Source organism: Ostrea edulis, chromosome 5, assembly GCF_947568905.1.
Source record: "Ostrea edulis chromosome 5, xbOstEdul1.1, whole genome shotgun sequence".
Classification (NCBI taxonomy): Eukaryota; Metazoa; Mollusca; class Bivalvia; order Ostreida; family Ostreidae; genus Ostrea; species Ostrea edulis.
Genome location: NC_079168.1, coordinates 92,706,619 through 92,719,524, shown reverse-complemented (window position 1 = coordinate 92,719,524; position 12,906 = coordinate 92,706,619). Strand labels below are relative to the sequence as shown.

The following is a 12,906-nucleotide window of genomic DNA, read 5'->3' as shown; positions in this document are numbered from 1 at the left end:
ACTATATTTGAGATTCTGTGAACAATTACTTATGCCCCTATTCAAAGAAGAAAGGAGGGGGGATTACTTGCACTTGTCGATTGATTGACCATATGTTTGCTCAATATCTTGAGAATCATTCACTTGATAGTTATGATATTCCATATATGTTGGTTGGTTATGAGTACCGTATATACTCGCCTATAAGTCGGTTGTATTTTTTAAGGTTATTTTGTAGGAATTTGCCATTGACCCGCTTGTAAGTCAGTACAAATTTTTGTCAGAATCGGTTGACAATTTCAATGCTCTAGTGTTTTTACCTATGTTTCAAAAAATATTTTGAGAAATTAATAATTATGATGTGCTCAATATCCAAGCCATATCTGTTTGGGGTATTAAACGCAACCCTTGATCTATTATGGGCAATGATCACTTGTTTATGGTCTCCAAATTACCAGTACCTGACACCGTGTTTACTTAGTGGCACGCACCTCGCAAAAACTGTTATTTTGGGATTCCGTTATAATTGATTGTATCAACAATCAAGTTTTTAAGAGTCAAGAATGATGATCTAAATTATCTGTTAACAATATCCAATCTTTTATGAAATATATTTCAGCCGGTATACATATGAATATTTCAATATTAAATCGTGTTCGTAATTCAATTTTACCGATAAACGATAGATTTGAATTGAAAGAATTAGTTACCAGTATGTAAATAATTTTCAAAATAAATACATGTAATATACACTTAACTAGATATGTAAATACTTGTACTTCATACATAATTTTAAAATACATAAACAATACGATATGTCTAGATATTTGTGAACAATAATCATTTGTGTGGTAGTCCATGATAATCGTCGGAGTTGTTTAAAAAACACTACATTACGCTGCGGAGAAAAATTATAACCAATCTTCTTAGGACACGCCTATAAGTCGGACATAGAGTTTTGGACCAAAAGTTGACTCCCAAAAATCCGACTTATAGGCGAGTATATCCGGAATAAGAGGACCCCAAATGATTTTCAGGTCAAAAGGTCAAGAATCGATCCACTCTGGACATAGGAATATATTTCATTCAATATCTTAATGATCCTTTGCTCGACAGACATCAGACTTGGAACACTGGCACATCCGAAGGAGTAGATGATTTTGAGGTCACATGGTTAAAGGTCAAGGGCCACATTGGACATAGGAATATACTGTCCGCTCAATATCTTGAGAACCCTTTGCTTGACAGACATCAAACTTGGTATATTGGTAAATCCTAAGGAGTAAATGACCCCTATTAAATTTAGGTTCACTTGATCAAAGGTCAAGGGTCAAATTGGACATAGTAATGTATTGTCTCTTATATTTCAAGAATCAGTTGCTTGATTGACACCAAACTTGGTACACTGGTACATCCTCAGGAGTAGATGACCCCTATTCATTTTTAGTTCAAATGCAGTCCACTCCATCTTCGCTAGCCAAGGGTGACGACCCACAGTGTTTCTGTGAATAGAGAAACACCGTGGATCGTCACCCTTGGCTAGCGAAAATGAGTCCACTCTGGACATAATGTATTGTCCACTCAATATCTTGAATTGATTTGGCACTATTACCAATTAAATGATTCATATGTATAACCCTTTTCAATTTTGCACCATGGGGGATAATATGTTTGACAAACATTTCTTGTTTTCTTTTTTGTTTTGGTAGTAGCTTTTTATGTCTAATTGCTGAATAAACTCTAGAAATATACACTGAGAGTCAGTACAGTAAATCCTGCATGCAAAAAAAAAGAAGCGTGCACACATACATACATGATGTTCTTCATCCTTGATTACTACTATCTTGCTCCTTCAAGATTACCTACTCCAGTTGACAATGAAGTGCGAGTCGACTCTCAGGCCCTTCAGGCCTTTGATTTTTTAAATTAAATTTTCTAAAAAATTCCAAAATATCCAAAATCCTTGGTAGAATTTTCTTTATTTTTGAATACTAGTACATGTATATCAATTTCTGTATCATTAGCTCACCTGAGGTGAAAGCTCAAGTGAGTTATTCTGATCACCTTTTTTCTGTTGTCCATCCCTCCATCTGTCTGTAAACTTTTCACATTTTCATCTTCCTCTCCTGAACCACTTGGCCAATTTCAATCAAACTTGGTACAAATTGTCCTTGGGTAAAGGGGATTCAAATTTGTTCAAATGAAGAGCCATGCCCCCTTCAAAGGGGAGATAATCACGAAAATGCAAAAGAGGCCGTGGTCATTTAAAAATCTTCTCAAGAACCGGGGCGGGTGACTGGGCAGAAGAGTTGAAATTTATATGAAAGTTTTTTAACATAGTGCAGATTCAAATTTGTTCAAATCATGGCCCTCATGTGTAGGGTGGGGCCATAATTTGGGATCAAAATTTTTAATGCGAGTATATAGCAAAAATCTTTTCAAGAACCACTGGGCCAGAAAAGTTCCAATTCACATGGCAGCTTCCTGACATTATGCAGATTTATGTTGTTTTTAAAAAAAATCATGGCCCCTGGAGGTAGGGTGGGACCACAAGAAGGGATCAAAGTTTTATGTGTGAATATATATAGGGCTTAAAATAAAAATTGATTTGTTTGATGTACTCCGACCGACCCGTGAAATTTGCCCCGACCCAATCGTTTTTTCCACACTTCGAAACTTTATTTTTTTTTTTTTTTGCTCCCTGGAAAGTAGACATTCTTCGAATAAGTTTTAAACTTGATGCCATTTTTTTTTGGACTACTTGTTTTACAGAATTTTTGTTACACTGTATCAAAATGTTCTTTGGGCGTCTTTCGGTTCTACTTTCACTTTGATAATGACCATTTGTTAATCTGGGAACTTTTCAAACACCTATCTATATGAACGATCAAATATACCGCATCTCTGCTCCAAATTACCACATTATCTACCAACAAGATAGAACAAGGAGCTACGAACTCCCCCGTCGAGGCCTGATCGTATTTGTGTACAAAAGTTTGTCAAAGCCATGTTACTTAAATCAAAAATCACGTGAGATAGTGCACCAAAATTATGGCGGATCACGAGTCTGCGTTCAAGTTGATGGTCTATATATATTTCTGAAAAAACACGCATAAAATTTTGATATGGGATTATTTAAATGTTATGACGATTTAATAGGTACGTACCGCGTGAAAGGCACTTTTACTTTGCTCTTAAACTGAGACACACGAATGGAACATGATTGTCACAACAAATGGAACGATGCGGAGAAGTCGTCATTAAAATTATATTGGGCAATATTAAAACTGATTGTAAATTGCCGTCATCATGTAATTCACTTGGATATTCATGGATCACATTTAAGCTAGTGTTTAAGTGATTACTATTATGAATGTCAAAGCACAAATAGAAGAATCAATCGGTGGTAATAAAAAGGGGTGTTAATTTATTTCTTAACAACGGTTTGAGGTCCTCATCCGTGACGAATAAAAAACGTCCTGAGAAAATTTCAGAAGACATTGGAAGATTTACGTGTATAATATACAATGTGTACAAAATGAATGTTCTAAACTCTATTCTGCCTGGCAGCGTTATGTGTTAATCTGATTTTCATGACATTCCAAAAAAAAAAAAAAAAAAATACCGACCTACCTACCCGACTTGAAAAATGTGGAGTACATCAAACAAACACAAATTTTAATGATGGCCTAGGGAAAATCTTTAAAAATCTTCTTAAGAACCTCTGGGCCAGAAAAGTTTAGATTTACATGAATGCTTCCTGATATAGAGTAGATGCAAGTTTGTGCAATTCATGGTCCCCGGGGTTAGGATGGGGCTACGACATGGGATTAAAGTACGTGTTATATGCTGATATATAAGAAAAATCTTTAAATTATCTCTTGAAATATTTTAGCTAGGGCTTTCATATTTTGTGTACCCTTTAGGTGATGCAATGGTGTATGATCTTGTGACTTTGACCTGGAAATTTGGCCTACTTTTAATAAAAATGTGACCTATACAATATTTCTTAAATTATTTAAGGTAGATCTTTCATAAGTAGTATATATTTCTTATGACAAGAACTTTCATTTCATATCATGAGTTTAGACCTACTTTTAAGAAACATTACCCAATAAATATATCCAGAACTATTTTGGAAGGGGCTTTCAAGTTTTGTATATATACTCTTTATGACACAATAGTGTTTGATCTTTTGGCCTTTAAGTATGAAAAATAACCCAGAATTATTCAATATCTCCTAAACTATATTTTGTATATATAGACTCTTTTAGGCAAGACTTCATTATTTCATTAAGTTTGACCTTGACCTTGGAAATGGACTTACTATTGCAATTGGTCTGCGTCTGTCATTATTTGTCGTGCGTTAACAACATTGAACATTTTTAACTTCTTGATAACTACCTCTCCAATTCCTTTCAAATTTGGTATGAAGACTCTTTAGAACAAGGGGACATGAATTGTAAATCTCAGGACTCCTACACTCCTGGGGCCTTAGGGGTGGGGCAAAAACTGAATTTTGTTATGATTTGAGGATCCCAGGGGTAGGGGTTATGATATCAGGGTAAGGCCAAAATGGTCAGTTATTGAATGTTTGAACATTAGAACATTTTTAACATCTTCTTGGTAACTGTCATTTCAATTCCTTGAACTGCTGAAAGATATGCATCATGAGAAACTGAGATGTACCTCCCACAAAATGGATTATATTTTATTGTAGGCATAATGATGGGCAAGTTAAGTCATTTTTTGTTGGTGGTCCAAACCAAAGAAAAGATTATCACATAGAAGAAGGAGAAGAGGTTAGTTAAATTCTTAGAGAGACTAGAGAGCATGAAATATGGTGACTTCTGTCTAGATAGCAGTCATTGATTAATGCTTGTGTAATTTAGAAGCTTATAAATTTATGAGCGCACACATTCTTTACCTACCACTGATAATTATTGTTCAGAATGATAATCCATTAATTATACTTTATTCTTAAGTAGTTTAATACTTTTAGACGACCAAATTTGGTTATTATCAACATCATTGTTGACACTCTCTATTTCTTTCATTGTTATTTCTTGTTGCACACACCGATATAATTGTGATCTGCATTTGTTGCATGTTGAGCAGACAACCCATTTTTCTTTTGAGAAGGGAGGTCAGGTTTTACACACATAAATCATAACTAGAAATACTTTCTCAAAAATAATGTTAGCGCCTGGGACTTCTGTGAAATTTTATGATGTCGCACCACACTGATTGAGAAACCTTATGTAATATCTGTGAATTTGAATTTTATTTCAGCTTTTCTACATGCTAAAAGGTGACATGTGCCTTAAGGTTGTGGAGCATGGAAAACATCGTGATGTGCCAATAAAAGAAGGGGAGGTAATTATGTTTATGCATGCTCCCCGAACATTTTCATGGGAGGATATAGTCACTGTCTGTCCGTCCATTCAAACTCATATCTCCTAAATCTTTCATCAGAAATTGATATAAATGTTCTCAAAAATTCCTTTGGGACTTTTGGATCAAGGTCATTTTGAAAAGGTCAAGGTCACTCAGAACCTATACCTTGTATAAGGAAAAAGTGTTTTATTTCACAGTTTTTGAACAGGTATTGATCACACAAATAAGTAATACTCCCCCTGAAATGGCTTTCAAACAAAGGTCAAGTCTCAAAGTCATTTGGTCAAGGTCATTCAGAACATATACCTTATATATGGGGGGGGGGGGACTGTGGGGATCCGGGTTAGAATAGGTCCTCAGTACCCCTTGCTTGTCGTAGAAGGCGACTAAATGGGGCGGTGCTTTGGATGAGATCGCAAAAATCAAGGTCCTGTGTCAGAGCAGGTGTGGTACGATAAAGATCCCTCCCTGCTCAATGGCCATAAGCGCCGAGCATCGGCCTAAATTTTGCAGCCCTTGACCAGCAGTGGTAACGTCTCCATATGAGTGAAATATTCTCGAGAGGGACGTAAAACAATATTTAATCAATCAATCAATCAATCATTTTAACAATATTTCAACAGGTCAAGGTCACTCAGAACATATACCTTATGCAAGAAAAAGTTCCTTATTTCAACATATTTTGAACAGGTATTTGATCATATATCACACAAATAAGTAATTGGCAAATGACTTTCAGAAAAAGGTCACTCAAGGTCATGTTGCAAAGGTCATGGTCATTCAACATATTCCTTATATATATATTTTAAAAAAAACTCATTTCAACTATTTTAACAGTTATTGGTCATTGTGTGAGTCATTCGCCATATGAAGTAGTTCATTGTGTGAGTCATTTGTCATATGAAGTTCATCATATGAAGTAGTTCATTGTGTGAGCCATTCATCATATGAAGTAGTTCATTGTGTGAGTCATTTGTCATATGAAGTAGTTCATTGTGTGAGTCATTTGCCATATGAAGTAGTTCATTGTGTGAGTCATTTGTCATATGAAGTTCATCATATGAAGTAGTTCATTGTGTGAGCCATTCATCATATGAAGTAGTTCATTGTGCGAGTCATTTGCCATATGAAGTAGTTCATTGTGTGAGTCATTCGCCATATGAAATATGAAGTAGTTCATTGTGTGAGTCATTCGTCATATGAAGTTCATCATATGAAGTAGTTCATTATGTGAGCCATTCATCATATGAAGTAGTTCATTGTGTGAGTCATTCACCATATGAAATATGAAGTAGTTCATTGTGTGAGTCATTTGTCATATGAAGTAGTTCATTGTATGAGTCATTCATCATATGAAGTAGTTCATTGTGTGGGTCATTCGTCATATGAAGTTCATCTCATATGAAGTAGTTCATTGTGTGAGTCATTCATCATATGAAGTAGTTCATTGTGTGAGTCATTCATCATATGAAGTAGTTCATTGTGTGAGTCATTCGCCATATGAAGTAGTTCATTGTGTGAGTCATTCGTCATATGAAGTAGTTCATTGTGTGAGTCATTCATCATATAAAGCAGTTCATTCTGCATGTCATTCATCATATGAAGTTCATCATATGAAGTAGTTTATTGTGTGAGTCATTCACTTTACGAAGTAGTTCATTGTGTGAGTCATTCGTCATATGAAGTAGTTCATTGTGTGAGCTAGTCATTCATCATATGAAGTAGTTCATTGGTTAGATGCAGGTCTGGGAACTATCAATATGTGAAGTTTGGCAAAAAGATTTTTGATTCACCTGAATCACTCAAGTCACCTATTGCTATTGGTCTGTGTCCATTGCAATGTTCTGTTGTGCATTAAAGATTGATATATTTAGGTTACCTGAGTTACTTTGGTGACCTAATTTGCAATTAATTTGTGTCCGTCTTCATGTGTCGTCCATTGTGCGTTAACATTTGAACATTTTTTATTTCTTCTTAATAACTACCATTCCAATTCTTTTCAGATTTGGTATGAATCATCGTTGGGACAAGGCCGAAGGGGGACATAAACTGTAAATTTCAGGTCTCCTGCACCCCTGGGACCTGAAGGTTGAGACAAAAACTGCCAAAAATTGGCAAATTTTCAAAAATATTCTTCTCTAGAACCACATGTGTAAGAAAAACTAAATACATCATAATGTAGTGTAGGAAGGCCTCTACCAAAATTTTAAATTTCATGATCCCTGGGGTAGAGGTTTTGACCCCAAGGCATGACCAAACTTGGTATATTTAGTGTTTATGTGTAAAACACTTAAATGATATCTTTTTATGTGAGCTTTTCTGATCACATTTTGTCAGTCGTCCGTCTGTCTGTCCGTCTGTAAACTTTTCACATTTTCGACTTCTTCTCAAAAACCACTGGGTCAATTTCAACCAAAGTTGGCACAAAGCATCCTTAGGTAACGGGAATTCTAAATTGTTAAAATAAAGGGCCAGGCCACCTTCCAAGGGGAGATAATCAAGAAAAGGTAAAAATAGGGTAGGGTCGTTAAAAAATTTTCTTCTCAAGAACCACTGGGCCAGAAAAGATAAAATTTATAGATAAGCTTTATTAGGTAGTGCAGATTCTAAATTGTTAAAATCATGGCCCCCGGGAATTGGATGGGGCCACAATAGGGAATCAAAGTTTTACATACAAATATATAGAGAAAATCTTTTAAAAATCTTCTTCTCAAGAACCACTGAGCCAGAAAAGCTGATATTTACATGAAAGCTTTCTGACATAGTGCAGATTCAGGTTTGTTAAAATCATGGCCCCTGGGGGTAGGATGGGGCCACAATGGGGATCAAAGTTTTACATACAAATATATAGGAAAAATCTTTAAAAATCTTCTTCTTAAAAACCACTGAGCCAGAAAAGATGAAATTTATATGAAAGTTTTCTGATATAGTGCAGATTCAAAATTGTTAAAATCCTGGCCCCCGGGGATTGGATGGGGCCACAATAGGGGATCAAAGTTTTACATACAAATATATAGGAAAAATCTTTAAATATCTTCTTCTCAAGAACCATTGGGCCAAAGAAGTTCACATTTACATGAAAGCTTTCTGACATAGTGTAGATTCAAGTTTGCAAAAACCATGGCCTCCAGGGGTAGGTTGGGGCCATAATAAGGACTACAGTTTTACATGCAAATATATATAGAAAGTCTTCTGATATGGACCAAGTTGACTCAGGTGAGTGATGTGGCCCATGGGCCTCTTGTTTAGTGCTATTGATACTAAATTGAAACTAAATAGATATTTATAAAGAGCAGGTAGTCCTTTACCAAAATTGTAAATTTGATGATCCCAGGAATACCGGTTTTAGTATGAGGGTGGGTCAAAAATGGTCAGTTGTTAAATGTGTAAATAATAGAACATTTTTAACTTCTTCTTGATAACTAGCAGTCCAATGCTTTTCAAATTTGGTCAAAGCATCTTTAGAACAAGGGGGATATAAATTGTAAATTTACAATCTGCTATACCTTAGTATACATTAAGGTTATATACAGTATCAGCAAACTTACACATATACTATATACTAAGTTTGGCCCCACCCTGGGATCAGAACCCCTACTCCAGGGATCATCAAATGTACAATTTTGGTAAAGGACTAACTGCTATTTCTAAATATCCATTTAGTTTCAATTTAGTATAAATAACACTAAAGAAGACGTTATTTAAGTGTTTTACACATAAACACTATATAGTAAGTTTGGTCCCCATCCTGGGGTCAGAACCCCTAACCCAGGGATCATGAAATTTACAATTTTGGTAGAGGCCTTCCTGCTCTACATCACTATGCATTTAGTTTTTCTTACACATGTGTGGTGGTAAAGAAGAAGATTTTTGAAAATTGGTCTATTTTGGGCAGTTTTTGCCCTGCCCCTAGAGCCCCAGGGGTGCAGGATTCCTGAAACTTACAAATTATGTCCCCCTTGTTTCAAATATGTTTCATACCAAATTTGAAAAGAATTGGAATGATATTTATCAAGAAGAAGGTAAAAATGTATATTGTTCACACATTTAATAACTGACCACTTTGGCCCCACCCTGATATCAAAACCCCTACCCTTTGGATCATCAAATTAACAATTTTGGTAAAGGACTACCTGTTCTTTCTAAATATCCATTTACTTTCAGTTTAGTATCAATAGCACTAAAGAAGATGTTATTTAAGTGTTTTACACATAAACACTATAGACCAAGTTTGGCCCCACCCTGGAGTCAGAATTCCTACCCTGGGGATAATGAAATTTACAATTTTGGTAGAGGCCTTGCTGCTCTACATCATTATGCATTTAGTTTTTCTTAAACGTGTGCGGTTCTTGAGAAGAAGATTTTTGAAAATTGGTCTATTTTGGGCAGTTTTTGCCCTGCCCCTAGGGTCCCAGGGGTGCTGAAATCTTGAAATTTACGATTTATGTTCCCCCTGTTCCAAATATGTGTCGTACCATTTGAAAAGAATTGGAATGATAGTTATCAAGAAGAAGTTAAAAATGTCTATTGTTCACATATTTAATAACTGACCATTTTGGCCCCACCCTGATATCAAAACCCCTACCCCTGGGATCATCAAATTTACAATTTTGGTAAAGGACTACCTGTTCTTTCTAAATATCCATTTACTTTCAATTTAGTATCAATAGCACTAAAGAAGATGTTATTTAAGTGTTTTACAAGTAAACACTATATACCAAGTTTGGCCCTGCCCTGGGGTCAGAAACCCTACCCTGGGGATCATGAAATTTACAATTTTGGTAGAGGCCTTCCTGCTCTACATCACTATGCATTTAGTTTTTCTTACATGTGTGCATGGTTCTTGAGAAGAATATCTTTGAAAATTGGTCAATTTTGGGCAGTTTTTGTCCCACCCCTAGGGCCCCAGGGGTGCTGGAGTCCTGAAATTTACAATTTATGTCCCCCTTGTCCCAATGATGCTTCATACCAAATTTGAAAAGAATTGGAATGATAGTTATTAAGAAGAGTTAAAAATGTTCAATTGTTAACGGATGATGCACGACGGACGACAACCATGCAATTGCAATAGGTCATCTGAGTTTACTCAGGTGACTTAAAAAAGAACTCGTCTAAATCCTTTCTACTGACAGCTAGTACACCCTTAAACAGCACAAAACACCCTAGAGTCTAATACAGTGTTATTTACAAGCAGTTAATGTGATAATTAGCTTTAATTTTTATCCATTCTAGAAAGCTAATGTTTATGAAATGGCTAACAACTTTTTCTTACTCGAGGTTGCAGATGACGTCACACATAATGGCGCGTAAAATATAGATGTAAATATGCATATCACAAAATTTGAATTCTATCGCATTCAAACTCAAAAACTATACGTAAACTGTTTCATTTAAAATACATATAAAGTAGTTTTAGGCTTGAAATAAATTAATTTTGCTGAAAAAATTTTAAAAGTTTAGAAATATGCAATGTTCCTTTTAAGTTTGCTGATACAGTATAAAAAGTAAATGCATATTTAGGAAAAGCAGAAAGGATTGTACGAAAATTGTAAATGTGACATACCCTAGGTCCTAGGTAGGGTTCAAAATAGTCATATAGTGTTAATGTAACAAATATTATATGTTACGTAAAGTCTTTCATTAGTGTGGGCATTTGTGTTTTAGCACCATCTTGTTTTATAATGCAGTTGTTGAATATTAGAATTTAACTTAGATTTGCAGAACAGGAAAATTATTCTAGATTTCATAACCCTTGGGGCTAGAGATATTTAAAACTAATATTCACGTGACTGTTACAGCATGGGGGCCTATAGTCAGAAAAATATGGTACAGGATTTGGTTTCAGTTAATGGGTATCTCAGGACTGATGATAAAGTAATTATACCCCCCGCAACAAGTTGCGGGGGGGGGGGGGGGGGGGGGGTATACTGGAATCGGGTTGTCCGTCCGTCTGTCTGTAGACGCAATGGTTTCCGGACTCTAAAGCGTTATCCTTTCCACCTACAGTCACCATATCATACATATGGACTACCCATGGGATGAAGATGTTCCCTATCGATTTTGGGGTCAAAAGGTCAAAGGTCAAGTGCACTGGACATCGAAGTAGCAATATGGTTTCCGGGCTCTAAAGCGTTATCCTTTCCACCTACAGTCACCATATCATACATATGGACTACCCATGGGATGAAGATGTTCCCTATCGATTTTGGGGTCAAAAGGTCAAAGGTCACATGCAGTGGACATCGAAGTAGCAATATGGTTCGGTTTGTCTTGCCATTTGTTTTTTACACTCAGAAAAGAGGTAGTTTATACCTATTAACAACACCCTTTGGGAGATTGGGGTAAGCGGGGGGTATTCTTAGTGAGCATTGCTCACAGTACCTCTTGTTTAATATGGCTATAAACAAAATTGGATGAATTTTATGCTATAACAACTCTTGGAAAATAGTGATGATGATTGCTGGATTTTACCCAGATATTCCTGCTCCCGGGCAGAATAGCCCATTCACCACAAAGACAAGCTGACACTATTGGTCTGGTGATTGAACGCGAGAGGGCAGAGAATGAGAAGGATGGATTAAGGTAACGTCAAAGTTTAAGCAAAAAGTGTGTCTCGCTGACAGCACAGATACAAAAATGATACATATTATATTCTTTAGGGGCGAGATCAAAAGATTGATGTCAGATAAAAATCTAAATTCAAATAGTTAGGGGGATTGAGGGAGAGTAAAAATTCCATTAAGTTTCTGTCATCCGACATTGATTACACTTTTGTGGAAAAAGAAAAAAGGCTGTTGAAAATTAAATTCAAATTAACATAGTTTTCACCAAGACCCACCCCCCTTAAAACTAAATATAATGAATGTTGAAACTAAACGATTAGTTTCAACATTCATTATATTTAGTTTTAAGGGGGGTGGGTCTTGGTGAAAACTATGTGAATTTAAATTTAATTTTTTGTCAGACATTGAACTTTTGATCTCGCCCCTTAACAACCTAAAGTTTTAGGGATGTGGTACTGCAACAATATCTGCATATTATTCTGACCTGCGGTTATGTGTATATAGATGGACTATTATGTATAATGTTATTTTTATTCTATCAATAGGTTATGTGTATATATGTACGTTAATTTATGTATGTTATTTTTATTCTATCAATTGGTTATATGTATATAGATGTACATTTATGTATAATGTTATTTTTATTCTATCAATAGGGTATGTGTATATACATGTATTTTCACATGTGAAATAAGATTAATTGGTGAACTGGCCCCCACCCCACTCTTTTGGTGGTAGTAATGAATGGTAAAAATGTAATAATGAATGAACTGATCAATTGAAGAATGAAAGGAGCCCTCTCCCTCCAATTTAGGAGTACAAAGTTTGGACAAAAGAGACATTTTAGGTTCCTTTTCTGCTTGTCAACAATTGTAGAAGACAATTTCTCCTCCGACTGTCCCTATACACTGAAAAACGATGCTGCGTGTTTTCGTACTATTCTAAATCTTTCCAAAAATAATCACTC

General features: G+C 35.6%; 1 protein-coding gene across 4 annotated transcripts in view; it reads left to right on the top strand.

The window, feature by feature from the left end:
• Positions 1–12,906, top strand: part of LOC125650906 (3-hydroxyanthranilate 3,4-dioxygenase-like) — a 50,876-nt gene that overhangs the window by 18,340 nt on the left and 19,630 nt on the right. For all 4 annotated transcript variants that reach the window (XM_056139328.1, XM_056139330.1, XM_048879484.2 and 1 more), the window contains exons 3-5: positions 4,700–4,781; positions 5,272–5,355; positions 11,852–11,958. In XM_056139328.1, the coding sequence (XP_055995303.1) occupies positions 4,700–4,781; positions 5,272–5,355; positions 11,852–11,958 (273 nt within the window). The remainder of the gene's footprint in view (positions 1–4,699; positions 4,782–5,271; positions 5,356–11,851; positions 11,959–12,906) is intronic.